Source organism: Bos javanicus, chromosome 20, assembly GCF_032452875.1.
Source record: "Bos javanicus breed banteng chromosome 20, ARS-OSU_banteng_1.0, whole genome shotgun sequence".
Taxonomy (NCBI): Eukaryota; Metazoa; Chordata; class Mammalia; order Artiodactyla; family Bovidae; genus Bos; species Bos javanicus.
This window is the reverse complement of record NC_083887.1, coordinates 9,934,059-9,949,279: the sequence shown is the minus strand read 5'-3', so window position 1 is coordinate 9,949,279 and position 15,221 is coordinate 9,934,059. Positions and strand designations below refer to the sequence as shown.

The window sequence follows — 15,221 nt, the reverse complement described above, 5'->3', positions numbered from 1 at the left end:
CCCCTTCATGCTGTTAAAAACATTAGAATAATAATGTAAGAAGTTTAACTTGATATAAATATATTAATTTTTAAAGAGTTAATACTAGTTAGCTTAATTGATCACAGTTTGATCTGTTTCCATGCTAGTCAACTTTATTTTTTATTTTCTGTCCTCGTAAATCCAGCTTCCATTGCTAATCCATGTTATTGATCTTGAGGAGCACAGAGCTTAGTAGAAATCTTTCATCTCTATTTTTGAAAAGCTAAGGGTTTAAGTAATTTACCTATTAGCAAGTTATTTATTATTCTCTATTAGAGAATCATATGTTATAAGAATTTTACTTTGATGTAATTTTTTAAACATAATCTTCACTTGTTTAACAGGAGAAAATTACCATAGGGTTTGTTTTGTTTTGTTAACAGAATAAATTTAAACGTGAAGAGAAAACAAATGGATGGAGAATAGACAAAGCATTCCGTAAGTATTAATGCCTCTTTAAGAATGAATGGTTTGAAGAGCCTGGCAAATGACCAGTATTTTGTCTTTGGTTTCAGTGTGTTTTAGGTTTGTTTTATCTCCCTATATTGTCATAGGAAGAATAGCACTGGAAATTTTTCTCTTTAGCAGTTCAGGTCTGGCAGTTGATATAGTTTATAGGCAAGGGAGTAACTAAAACATCAAGAACTAATTAAGCAGGTTTCTGAGTCCCAAGAAATTAGAGGGACTGAGGAAACCATTTCTATATGCTGTTTATTCTGGGGGAATTGTATTGAAGAAGTTCCTTGTTTCTGGAAGACACTATTAAACGATTCCTTACAATGGTAAGTCCATTATTCAGTTGGTAATGCAGACCACCTGCCCTGCCCCAGCTACTGTTGTAGGCTCTGAGAATATCATGGTGAACAGGACAGTTGAGAATCCTGCTTTTAGAGCCTTAAGTCTAAGTGGGTGGGGGAGGAATATAATTGGTAAGCAGGATAATTTCAGATAGTGTAATTTCTAAGAATCAAAAAAGAGGGAGTTTGGATATTCAGGGAAGGTCTGTCTAAAGGTGTGACATTTGAATTTAGACCTGATTTGAAGAAATGATGTATACCTTTCAATTTTTAACTAATAACCTCATTAAAATGAGGCTGTTAGTTTCTCTTTAAGTCCAGAGAAATACATCAAGGGATCTGTAAAGAAAAACAGAATTAAATGTACTGTTTGAAGTAGTTCCTGCATTCTTTGTTTGGAAGATAATCACCAACATTTCATGATAAATGTGTTCTACGTTCATTTGCTATAGTGCTAATCTTAGAAACCAATTCTAAAGAGAGGTACTTAGATCGTGTAGCTCTGCACGTTTATTTCCTGAGTATAGGCACAGAGGTAGTTGAGTGGGCCCCGCACCTTGTCAGTGTGGTGCTGAGTGCTCAGGAGAACCATTCCCAGGAACGGCTCCTGGGGGGCCTGGAATGCTGTAGTCCTCAACTCTCTCTATTTTAGAGAAGTGCTCTTGAAACTTTTCATTATATTTAATCAGAAAAGAATCCATAAATCTATGAACAGTCTTTATGGGGTGTGGAGTCTTTGTCAGACCATTCTAAAACCTTTAAAATTCACTGTTTGGTGCTTTATAGTAGAAATTATTTTACTGTTAATGGGTATTTAGTGGAATGGTCCTAATTAATGTTCATTTACTTCCTCCTTTGCTGATATTTGAAAGAGTAGAGTTAATAGTGAAAGGTGGTAATAAAGTGAGGATATGAAGTGGGTGGTAGGCTTTTGAGAACTTCTTAGTCATTCCATTATTTTAAAAAAGTTTATTTATAACTATGCACAGTGCAATTTATAGTTTGACTTTTGATAAATAATTCACCTGTGTAACCACCACTTTAAATAAGCCATGAAACATTGTCATCACTCCAGGAAGGCCCCTCTTTTCCCTTTCTAGTCAGTCTCCACTCCTAATCCCAACCCAGGCAACCACGTTTATTTGAATCATCATAGGTTAGTTTCTCTTGTTCTAGATGTCTTATTTTATTGCTCAGTGGGATTCTGTTATGTGACTGTACTATAGTGATTAAAGTTGTTTGTTCTCTTGCTGACAAGATCATTTGCTTTTGATGTTACTTAAGAAAAATTAAAACTTGGAAGTTCTTTTCCTTTTTTTAAAAATAAAAACTTGAAGGTTCTTTTTTTTTTTTAAACAGAGGAAAAGCGCCCTTTTGACTTCGATTTTTTTGCTCATTTGCTTCAGAAAGTTCTTGCCGAAGAAGAGAAAAGAAAACAAAAATCTGTTAAAAATCAGAGTTCAAAGGAGAAGAAGTCGTCTAAATCACGGAAAAATGCAAAAGGTATTTATTGAAAAGAGTTATTTTACTTAGTAAGAATAGACCCTCTGTATTGTGTCTAAAGTCTTAGGGCGTTCACATAGTTCAGGCAGTTGAGATCATGAAGACATCTGATTGGAGGGCATTGGTTTTTCTTCAGTCTTCTAGTTAACTGGCCACGAATAGCAGCTCCCTTTGTAATTTTATAACTGGTGTAACTGGGCCGTTAGCATTTTTCTTGCATCTGGGGCATAGTTGTAGCTAATAAAGGAGAGTTAGAATCGTGAGCTGTCATGTTTGCTTACTTATTATTTTTCTCTGTAAATCAAATCTGGCTCAAAAGTCGAATATAATGAAAAATGGAAGTCCAATACTTTGAGCTTGTGACTAAATTGTATTGTTTGGGCACAACTTATTTCTGAGGGACTTATACCAGGTATATGTGGGTATTTCTATTTTTAGGCTTATATTTTCTTAACTATTTGAATTTTGATCTGAGGACAATGTTTAGCTATAATCTTATCATTTAAAGGATCTTTGAACTATAGGGAACCTTATGTGTTAGCTGTACATCCCAGCCCCTTTCCTTTTGTTTTAATAACCCAGAAATAACCTCAGAGATCCTCTCATTTTTTTCTTAACGTATCACAGTGTTAGTAGTGACAGCAGCAAAACTCAACCTAGGACTGTGAGAGTCTGTGATGGGGGACCCCAAGAGGACCCCCAGATTCAATTATTTGCTAAGACTCATAGGATTCAGCATATAGTTGTACAAATAGCTGAGATTTATTGCATTGAAAGAATGCAGAGCAAAATTGGCAAAGAGAGACGGCACAAAGGTCAAAGTCTGAGGGGACCATGTGCAGGTGTCTACGAGCCACACGGGATGCGCTTAATTTCCCAACATCATGCAGGAATGAGACGTGTAAGGGGGTCCAGTGCTTAAGACTCCGCCCTTCCAATGCAGGGAGCATGAGTTTGATCACAGGGTGGGGGCTCAGATTAGAGAATCTGCCTGCAGTGCAGGAGACCTGGGTTCGATCACTGGGTTGGGAAGTCTCCTTGGAGAAGGGAATGGCTACCCACTTCAGTATTCTTGCCTGGGAAATTTCATGGACAGAGGAGCCTGGTGTACTACAGTCTATGGGGTCGCAGAGTCAGACATGACTGAATGGCTAACACACTTGGGGGAAATAAGATCCCACATGCTGTGTGGTATAGCCAAAAAATAAAAAGTAAAAACTTAAAAAAAAAAAAAATTGTCTACCAGGGAAGCTTGTTACCCAGTCAGCACCCAGGGTTTTTCTTTAGAGGTTGGTCATGTAGACACCATCTTCCTGTCATGTACCAGAATTCAAAATGCCCAGAAGGACAGCAGTTGTTCAGCATAAACTACATTGTTTAAACAGTTTAGGTACAGTGAGCCACTTTTGTCATCAGTTAGGCTAATGGAACTCTTCCCCAGACCCAAGTTTCCAGACACAGCCCATGGGCCAACCTTTTATGCAGGCGTTTCAAAGGAGTGCAGTGAGCCCTGCTTTGTTAACTCTTTTCTGCACAGAGCCAATATAGAACTTCTTTCTCTAGAGCATAGTTCCCTGTCTTTTTAAACATAGTGTTAAAGACTGCAAAGTCGTTTCATTCTTTAGTCAATTTTTTACTTTCTTTAGCCCTGGGAAACTAAAATAAATATACTAATCTATCAATAATCTTGTGATTACTATGTTACAGATGATAGCATAAGTACCCCCATTGTAACTTAATGTGAGAACTTCTCAGGTATTTTGTTACAGGTCAGAATTTAAAAATTGCTGATTATTATTCTGATAAGAAAATAATCCAGAGTATTTTCTTAATTTTAAAATCTTGTTTGACTTTTTTTGAATAAAATTGGGAGACCTGGGTTCAATCCCTGGGTTGGAAAGATGCCCTGGAGAAGGGAAAGGCTACCCATTCCAGTGGAAGATCCCTTGGAGAAGGGAAAGGCTACCCACTCCAGTGCAAGGAGATCCAACCGGTCCGTCCTAAAGGAAATCAGTCCTGAATATTCATTGGAAGGACTGATGCTGAAGCTGAAACTTCGATACTTTGGGCACCTGATGGGAAGAACAGACTCATTTGAAAAGACCCTGATGCTGGGAAAGATTGAGGGAGGGAGGAGAAGGGACGACAGAGGATGAGGTGGTTGGATGGCATTACCAACTCAATGGACATGAGTTTGAGTAAACTCTGGGAGTTGATGATGGACAGGGAGGCCTGGCGTGTTGCAGTCCGTGGGGTTGCAGAGTTGGACACGACTGAGTGACTGAACTGAACTGAACCCACTCCAGTATTTGGCCTGGAGAATTCCATGAACCGTATAGTCCATGGGGTCGCAAAGAGTCGGAGACGACTGAGCGACTTTCACTTTCACAAATGACATTGAATTTTATTGTTTTTGTTTTTTTTAATGTAATTTGTTATTTTATCTTTTTTTTAATATTCATTTTCATTTTTTTTTACTTTTTTTTTTTTTATTCAATTTTAATTAAAAAAAAATTATACATGTGTTCCCCATATTTGGCTGTGCTGGATTTTAGTTGTGGCACTCAGATCTCCTTAGATCTTTAGTTGCAGCATATGGGATCTAGTTCCCTGATCATGGATCAAACCTGGGCCCCCTGCATTGGGAGCGTGAAGTCTTAGCCACTGGATGACCAGGGAAGTCCCCATTATTTTACCTTTTTGATATAGTTAACTGTTAATATGTCTTCAAAGAAAAGCACTAGAAATTGTTTAAAAATCTTTGCTAATAAGGTTGTTCATTGAAAAACAAAGAATATAGAAAATGAAATTCTTGAACTCTCTCTCCTACCTTGCCCTCAAGTCAAATTCTTCAGCTTTCTTCGGGATAATTATTAGTAAATAATGAGTTAGTATGAAGGTGAAAAATGCTCAGTTGTGTCTGACTCTTTGTGACCGCATAGACTGTAGCCCTCAGATTCCTCTGTCCGTGGGATTTTCCAGGCAGGAATACTGGAGGGGATTGTCATTCCCTTCTCCAGGGGATCTTCCTGACCCAGGGATCAAACCCAGGTCTCCTGCATTGTTGGAAGATTCTTAACCATCTGAGCCACCAGAGAAGCCTTTTAGTTAGTACAGTAACTCTTTTCTATAATATGCCTATATATGTTTGTGTCTTGGAATATATGTAATTTTTATCCTTAAAATAAAAATGAGATGATACTGTGTATATTGTTCTGCAACTTGATTTTTTAAATGCAACAATAATTTTTGAAATCTTATATATTACTGCATATAAAGCTACCTCATTATTTACTGCCTAGATTTCTATTGCATAAATGTATTATAACTTATTAGTCATTCTCTATTGGACAGTTTAAGTTGTCTTTAAATTTTTGCTAAGACATCCTTAAGTATTTATCTTCTCCACCTTTAAGCATTTTTCTATAGGTTGTTTTTGTAGTTACAACAATTTCTCTCACTTTCAGTGAAAAAAGTTGCTAATGATGATCGAGATGAGTCTGTGAGCACTAAAATTTCAAACCCAGGAAGGTCGCAAAAGGATGCTCAGACAGTTGAAGAAGAACTGCAGTCTCTGACTTTATCTGAACAGGATTCAGAACAGAATGCATTAGGACTAGATGTAAATCAAAAGAAAAGAAGAAGAAAGAATCAGGGTGAAGGTAGTGAACAAGAAGTGCATCTTTCAGGAAGTGCCACTGTTCAGCCAGGCTCTTCTAAAGGAGAAAAACACAGAAGTAAGTTTATTACATATTTTAACAGCCCCTATATTACTTGTGAAGACACGTATAACTTAACTATGCTTCCTCTGAATAATAGCAACTAATGATGAGTATTCATTGGTTCCGTATTCATGGTACTGTATTAAACCCTTTTAATTTAAAGAAAAAATAGTTTATTATTTTAAAAAAATGAAGTGAAATGAATTTTTTCCTCTCAATTTGTCTTTGAGAAGTGTTACCTCTTAGGTACTCATATTAACAAGGTTCCAAGTCATGTTTATATAGTTAAATGTATACTGTATCTGTTAATAAATCACGGATTTTCATGTCCTATGTCTACAGAGCCCCTCTATGAACCCAAAGTAAGTTGTTTAATTTGTGTAAAAGGTGTGTGTGTATGTGTTAAGTCGCTTCAGTCGCTCCAGGTCTTTGCGACCCTATGGACCGTATAGCCTGCCACGTTCCTCTGCCCATGCGATTCTCCAGGCAAGAATACTGGAGTGGGTGGCCATGTCCTCCTCCAGGAGATCTTCCCGGACCTCAGGGATTGAACCTGTGTCTCTTACGTCTCCTGCATTTGCAGGCAGTTTCTTTACCACTAGTGCCACCTGGGAAGCTCTACTGAAATAAATATTCTTCCATTTTTTCTTTTGTTGAACTCCCTAGAATGTAGACATTTTGACACTTCTCAGTTCCTGGAGAATGAGAGCTAAGAGTTAAGGGACATCTTAGTCTCTTTCTTTAAGAGTTCATATATAGATTACTATATATGTGAATACGTATATATAGATTTCTGTATCTAAGTAATACAGATTACTTAAAGCAGATAACCAAGTAAGAGAGGAGGAAAAGATAGTAGCAGACTAGAACAATCTTTCTGTAGAATTTAAATTTTATGTGGTTCAGCTTCACCAAGATTTTAAGTGAATACTGATAGGTAATATAGTGTGATTTATAGGCATCATAATATTATGCTCTTTTGTGGCTTACGGTTAAAGATATTACATATGAAGGAGAAGAGCTCAACTATCAAGAAATTGCACTTTGGGCCAGTTTCATAATCCTTACTTTATAGGGTTGTATGTGAATTCCTTTGTGCTTTTTGAAATGTTTTTGCTATCATTTTTATAATAATATGTGTTTTGTATTAATAGATAAAGGCCTGTCTTTAAGTCCTGAGATTAATGAAGATGAATCCAGTAAGGAACAAGAGCTTCCCTGTGTACAGGACACAGATGACCTTGTGGATTTATCCTCTAGTGAAGACGCTGAGCAAAGAACTGACCCTGTTCTTTCACCAAGGTATTTTTTGTATGGTTACTCACTTTGTCTACATCTTCTCAGAGATGCTGAAGGAGTGTGAAATCTCCACCTGTAATTGTGAATTTGCCTATTTCTCTTTCCAGTTCTGGTTGTTTTTTCATGTCTTTTGAAGCTCCTTTGTTAGGTGTGTACATTTCTAGGATTGTTGGATCTCCTTGGTGAAATCACCCTTCATCACTTGTGTGATATCATTCTGGTCCTGCTCTTTGTTCTGATGCTTGCTATGCCGCTACAGCCTTCGTGTGGTTAATGTTTGCATAGACTTATCATTTTCTATAAATATTTTCTCTTAACTTTGGTTTTCAGCTGTTTGAATGTGATATATCCTGCTGAGAGTTTTTTGTTTGTTTTTACTCCCAGTAAAAAACACATAAGATGAGATCTACTCTTCTAAATGAGTTTTTAAAATGTGCAATGTTGTTAACTATGCACACGACTGAAACTATCTATTGAGCAGTAACTCTGTTTCCTCCCCATCTCTGGCCCCTGGTAACCACTCTACTTGCTGTTTCTGTGAGTTACTTTAGATACTTCAAATACGTGGAATCATATAATATTTGTCCTTTTATGAGTGGCTTATTTCACCTAGCATAATATTTTCAGGGTTCATCCATATTAAAGCATATGACAAGATTTCTGTTTTTATGGTCAAATAATATTCCTTTGTAGGTATATATCACATTTTCTTTATTTGTTGGTCTGTCCGTGAATATTTACAGTGTTTCCATCTTTTGGTTGTAATGAATAATGCTGCAATAAACATGAAATTGAAGAAAATTCTAAGAGCTCTGTTTTCAGTTCTTCTGGATAAATACTCAGAAGGAGAATTGCTGGATCATATGAAAATTCTTCTGCTTTAAATTTTTTGAGGCGCCTTCATACTGTTTTTATTGTGGCTGCATTTTACATTCCCACCCACAATTCATAAGTATTCCAGTTTTTCCACATTCTTACCTGCATTATTTCATTTTTAAAAAACTAATATATATTTAATTAATATATTTTAATTACATTTAAAAAATTAATGCAATAGCTCCTAATAGGTGTGAGATGATAACTTATGGATTTGATTTGTATTTCCCTGATTATTGTGATGTTGAGCTCTTTAAATGCTTAAATACTTGTTGGCCATTTGTATATCTTCTGTGGAGAAATGTGTATTCAATTCCTTTTCCAGTTTTAAAAAAAACTGTTTTATTTTCTTTCTTTCTTTTTTGGTTGTACCTTGCAGCCTCCTGTGGGGCCTTAGGTCCCTGGCCTTGAACCCCTGCCCCTGCAGTGGAAGGGCGGAGCCTTAACTTCTGCCAGGGAAGCACGCTTTTCCAGTTTTTTAATGGAGCTATTTGTTTTCCGGTTACTAAATTGTAGAAGTTTCTTATCTATTTTGAGTATTAAGCCCTTGTCTGATACATAGTTTACATATCTTTTCTCCCATTCAACAGTTTGCCTTTGACTTTTGATTGTTTCCTTTGCTCTACAGCAGGTGTTTAGTTTGACATGGTCCCACTTGTCTATTTTTGCTTTTCTCACCTGTGCCTTTTGTGTCATGTCCAAGAAATCATTGCCAGTACCAATCTTATGAAGCTATCCCCCTGTTTTCCTTTAGCTTTATCCTTTAAGGTGTTTTATCCGGGTTCTTTACGGTTTAAGCACCTTAAAGCACCTTAAAAGGTGTTTTACGGTTTCAGTTTTATCCTTTAACGCAGTGGGCCTGGGTTCAGTCCCCAGGGCAGGGACTAAAATCCCACAAGTTGTGTAGCACAGCTGAGAAAGGGGAAGAAAAAATGTTACCTTTAAATCTTTAATACATTCTGAGTTAATTTTTGTGTGTAAGATAAAGGTCCAGTTTCGTGTGTGTGTGTGTGTGTGTATGTGTTTCTAGCTTTCCCAACATAATTTGTTGAAGAGATTATCCTTTTCCTATTGTGTAGTTTTGGCACCCTGTCAAAGATCATTTAATCATATATGCATGGGTATATTTCTGGGCTGTTTTTTCTGATCCATTGGTCTCTGTATACCCTTTCTGAAAAATCTGATGAAAACCACTTACTGTCATGTAAAATACATGTATGCACCTGTGCCAGTTTACTCACACAGTTCAGAAGATTAATGGTTTCTTTGAAGACAAGCCATAGACCTCAGGTCTTTAACTTGCTGGGTGACAAATATCTAAGTTTTCACCTCAGACACGCAACTAACTTCATAGACTATGCACAAAACAATACTGATGACTTTTTTTAAGGGGGGAAAACAACCCTGTTATGACTGTTTAAATCCCATTGGTTTTGCAAAACAGTGAGCTGATTCCATAATTGTTATGTCCCTAAGAGTGAAGGGTCATGAATGGTAAAGACAATTTTGGAAAACAACTCTGGAGATGAAATGTATTGGGTTATTCTAAAGCTAGAGTAATCAAAAGTGTGGTTGGTACTGGAAAAGGACAAGTTGACTGAGAGGAACTGGATGTAGAATCTAGGAAGAGAAATTTAGGAATCTGATGGATGTCAGAGGTAGCATTAGCAGTTATCTCCCATATGCTATGATAAACCATATGGAAAAGAATATTAAAAAAAGAATGTGTGTGTGTGTGTAACCAGATCACTTTGCTGAGTAACAGGAATTAACAATAAGTCAGCTATACTTCAATAAAAATAGATAAGAAAAAACAATGTACGGTAAAAAAGAGATTAGCAGGTAAAGATTGAATTAATCATTCATTAAATGGTGTTTAGATATGAAAAAAAATGATAGTAGATCCCTATTTTACCTATTTACCCTATGCAGTAACTTTCATAGATTAAAGATGACATATATAAAGCAAATCTTTAAAACTTTTAAGAGAAACTGTATAAAAATATTTTTGTGATGGCAAGGATTTCTTAAGACATAAAAAGCACAAAGTTTAAAGGATAAAACTGATAAATTCAACTGCAGTAACGTTAAATACTTTTATTGACAAAAGGCTCCATGAAGTAAAACTCAAGTTGCTGATTATGAGGTTTTACATGTAACATCTAACCTGAAAAAGAATATGCAAGGAGCACTGGGAGAAGAAACACCCAGTAGGAAAAAAAGCAGCAAAAATAAAGCATGGCTAAATGTGAATTTGTGTTGAAATTGAATGCTGGCCACTAGCTAGTCATTGTCTATATTATCGTTAGTTGAAATGTTTCACGATGCAGCAGTCCTCTCCTTCCGTGGTGCTCCGTGAACTGCAGCTTGGTATTGGAACTGCGTCCTTGATCTCCATGACTCTTGGGTAATGCGGCAGTACTGTGTGAAGGACTGCCGATAATAAATTTTAATGAGATAATTCCCAAACTTTACACATACGTTTGGTTTGTGAACCCCGTGTAGTTGAGTTGTTCATTTTGTAACTTGTTGAGCACTTACCCTGTTCATTGTGGCTGCTAATTGTGTCCTAAGGTACAGTAAGGAAGGACGGTGCAAGGAAGGATCTCAGAGAAACCAAAATACCCGTTTTGTTTATTCCATGATATGAAGGATCACCTTCCAGAATTTTGACCTTGTATATTTTAAAAAATCTTTTAAATGTTTAGTAGAAGATGTAAATTACTAAAAGGTTCTTTTCCTAATATATTTTCATTTCCTTCATAGTCAACAAGATGTTGTATCAGTAGCAGCTGAGACTGCAGGATCAAACACTTCAGACTTGCTTTCATCAGAAGGTGGAGCAGGAGCATTGTGTGAGGTGAACAGTGCTGAGAGTAGTCGTACAGAAGAAAGAGATGTTGACCTAAAAGATAAATCACTGTAAGTATTTTACATGGTAGGATTTTAAAATTTGTCATTAAGAAATGATGATAATGTTGTATTCTTAAGGGATTAGGAGGGTACTATAGACCATTTAGTATGTAATTGTACTGTGGCCTGAGAGACATCAAAGGTTTTTACTTTTATATTTTATTACTGAAAGATTATCTTTTATATTTGATATATAGTAGTGATAGGAGTTATAGCAAAGTGGTAACTTACAATGAAATTCTAAAATAATTTGGAAACCTAAATATTTGCTATGAGATTTAACTTTTACTTGGTCTGAGTTATTTTTCATACCTATTGTCAAAGTAGTAGATTTTGATACTGATACTTTAAAGAGATTATGTGTTATGCTTGCTAGTGTGAAAATAGTGGTTAAATTAATACCTTCAGTAAAAACAATAAAAGCACCACAAGACTCTTCCTTTGAAAAGATATCTCAAAAATTCAGATTTCCTTTTTGTCTCCTTTATAACTCCTCTGATGAGTTTAAAACCTGTTTAGTTTATGAATTTTTATTTTCAGTAAAGCATGGTCACATTGAGAATCAAATTTATTTATTTTTTAAAATTGGTTTTGGCTGAGTGGCTTGTGGGATCTAAGTTCCCCGGCCAGGGATCAAACCTGTGCCCTCCACAGTGAAAGTGCAAAGTCCTAACTACTGGACTGCAGGTAATTCCCAAGACTTATTTTTTTCCAATAAAAATAGAAACTAGTCTTTGGAATAGGTAATATATTCTTGGGGTTCAAACATTCAAAAATACAAGAAGTTACACAGTGAAGTCTCTCTTCTACCATGGCCCCATTTACCCTAACAAGTAAACAAACAGTATTACTTATTTCTGACATTCTTTCAGAGATTAAAAAATTAAAACACAACCCCCCCCCCAAAAAAAAAAACAAAAACTGACATTAAAGCTAATACAAATAGACAAAGTACATAATTTTTTTTTTTACTCTTTTCAAAAACTTAGTGGTAGCATAGTATACTTGCTGTTTTGCAAGTTTTTGTCCTATATCCTCATATCTTTACGTAAAGGCCTTCTCTATTCTTTTTATAGTTGCATACTGTTCTGTTGTATGGATGAATTACAGTTTATATTATCCGTGCCCTGCTGATGACTCTATGTTGTTTTTACAGGCAGTGCTTAGAAACTTAGGCCTCTGCCCTTTCACCTTTGTGCAGTGTATTTGTAGGTTAAGTTTCAAACATGAAATTGCTGGCCCAAAGGATGTATTTGTATGTGAGTGTGTGTACATTTGTGATTTTAATAGATACTTCCAAAATGCTCTTCCTAGGAGTTACTCTAGTTTATATTTCCACTAACAACATAAGAAATGTCTCCCTTACCAACAGTGTTACAAACTTGGACTTTTGCCAGCCTTGCTAGATAGTAAAAGAAAATAGTGTCTCAGTATGATATATCTCTCCTCCTCCTTTTTGACCAGGCGTATATAATTCTATTATTTTTTTCCCCTTCAGTTGCTTATTTAAAAATTTTCTGTACCTAACGAAAAGTCAAACGAATGGAATAATGAACATTTGTATATGATTCCCCTTAGAGTCTCTGATTCTTAATATCTTTTCACATTTGTGCTTACTTGCTCTACTTTTAATTGGTATTCAATACGTTTCTCATTGGGAGTGAAATTGAGCATCTCTTCACATTGCAAACCTATCTTTATTTTTATTTTTTTTTTTCTGAGTTCATACCCTTTGTCCAGTTTTCTGATGAGTTATTATTGGTGTATTTTGTAGGAGGTCTTTACATTTTAGAGAGGTTAGTCTTTTACTTTTATTTATTTTTTTTTTAGGTTAGTTTTTTAATAAGAGTTGTAAAACATGCCTTGGTTTGTAGTTTGTCTTACAACATATCTTTTGGCCATGTAAAAGCTTTTTATTTTTATATGGTCAGATTTCTCTCTCCTTCTTTTCTTTTTTTTTCCTTTTATGGCTCCTGATTTTTTAATCAAGTTTTAGAAAGGCTTATCCTATTTCAAATTTATAAAATAATTGATTCATGTTTTCTCTGTGGTTTCACTTAAATCTTTGATTCATTTGGAATATATTGCAAGTACAATGCAAGGGATGAAACTTATTTTATTTTATTCCCAGTATTACTAGTTTTCCCGTCACCATTTAATTGAATATTTATTAAAAAGATATATTACTTCTGTGTTCATTTCATTCTATTTTGAATTGCTAACTTTATTGTATACTAAAATCATATGTATTTTCAAGTTATCTCAGTTTTTTTTGGTTTCAGTTATCTGTTATTCATGTATTAGTACCACAGTATTTTAATTATCGATGCTGAGTATTGTAAATATCTGATAAAACAAATTAATAATCATTCATTGCTCTTCTTGTTCAGTTTTCTTTGCTACTTTTATTGTAAGTAAGCTTAAAAGAATTCTTTTCTAGCTCTAAATGAATTTTTAAAGAATTTTCCAGAATTTCTTTTGAATATGTCTGCATGTTGGTAAAATTTGAAGGATGTTAATTTTCTAGGGAAACTGATCAAACAGAAACTGTTAAACCAATGACAAGAGGACGACTCCAGAGACCTAAACCCAATTTATCAAGGGCAGTTGGGAAGAAATCAGTTCTTTCACGAGGTAAAACAGATGCAGAGAACAAGAGTTTGCATAAAGAAACTCCGATTGAAAAGGTATGGAGTAAGAGGCATAATGGAAATTAAAATTATAAAACTTTTTTCCTAAGTAGTTGGGAATAAAAATGTTTAACTTGTAATTGTAAAGTAAATGATAAAAAGCCAAGATATAAGAAATTCACACATTAATAAATTGTCTTACTGCTTGCTACTGCTGCTAAGTCGCTTCAGTTGTATCCGACTCTGTGCGACCCCATAGACGGCAGCCCACCAGGCTCCCCTGTCCCTGGGATTCTCCAGGCAAGAATACTGGAGTGGGTTGCCATTTCCTTCTCCAATGTATGAAAGTGAAAGTGAAGTCGTGCCCGACTCTCAGCAACCCCATGGACTGCAGCCCACCAGGCTCCTCCATCCATGGGATTTTCCATTTTCTTTAGAATATCTGATATATTTTGAACATCCTTAGTCGTGATAAAGCTATCTTCTGTTTACTTATATAAGATTTTATTAAAAGTATTTTTTAAACCAGCTATAGTGAAATTATACCCACAACTCTCTTTTCTAAACACAGATCTATTCCTCTGTCTTTCCTTTATAGATTTTCTCTTTTTATGAAAAGAAACATTTCTGTATTTTTTAGTTATTACATATATTACATTTAAAACTTTTTTCTCTGAAACTATTAATTTATACTCTCTTGGGGGTTAGTTGATCTTTTTAATAGCTGCTTCAGATGAACATTATTATTACTTTACCTGCCATTTCTCTGATGTTTAGGTTGTTTCCATTTTTTTTTTTTAACTCTATTAAGTAAAAGCAGTTTTGTAAATAGCAAAGAATACATTTCTAGAGGTGGTAGGGATTACTGGGCCATAGTATTTAAAATGTATTTTTGGCTCTTGTTATGTATTATCAAACTGACAGTCAAAAAAAAAATGAATCTTAGGAACTCGCTGGCAGTCCAGTGGTTAGAACTCAGTGCTTTCACTGCCTGGCTCTGGATTCAATCCCAGGTCAGGGGATTAAGAACCCACAAGCCATGCAGCACCCCCCCCAGCCCCCCAAAAAATCTATTTAAATTTCTGTAAGCATTATGAATGTTTGCTTCATTATATCTTTGCCAGTATTATATTATTAAAAATGTTTTATTTTTGCTAAAATAATTCTTTGAATTTTAGTCTACTTTTTTCCTCTTATGTGAAATCTTTCCATACTTTTTGTAATGTAGTTATTATATTCTCGAAGATATTTTTAAATTCTAGAAAATTGGGAAAATACAGACTTATGTAAAAATTAAAATAGAAATTAATTGTTTAATCCACATGCAACCAACTGTTTTAGGATATATACTTCCAACTTTTTTTTTTACAAAGTTGAGTAGTATTGTTAATTCAGTTTTGTATACTTTGGTATTTTCACGTTTCATAAATTTTTTTTCACATCATTAAATGTCTTTTGAA

At 35.1% G+C, this 15,221-nt stretch overlaps 1 protein-coding gene across 1 annotated transcript in view; it reads left to right on the top strand.

Annotated features, from left to right (window-relative positions):
• BDP1 (B double prime 1, subunit of RNA polymerase III transcription initiation factor IIIB) overlaps positions 1 to 15,221 on the top strand; it is an 85,245-nt gene that overhangs the window by 15,127 nt on the left and 54,897 nt on the right. Inside the window, exons 8-13 of the mRNA XM_061393324.1 lie at positions 405 to 459; positions 2,178 to 2,321; positions 5,789 to 6,058; positions 7,198 to 7,345; positions 10,985 to 11,140; positions 13,659 to 13,818. Coding sequence (XP_061249308.1) covers positions 405 to 459; positions 2,178 to 2,321; positions 5,789 to 6,058; positions 7,198 to 7,345; positions 10,985 to 11,140; positions 13,659 to 13,818 — 933 coding nt within the window. The remainder of the gene's footprint in view (positions 1 to 404; positions 460 to 2,177; positions 2,322 to 5,788; positions 6,059 to 7,197; positions 7,346 to 10,984; positions 11,141 to 13,658; positions 13,819 to 15,221) is intronic.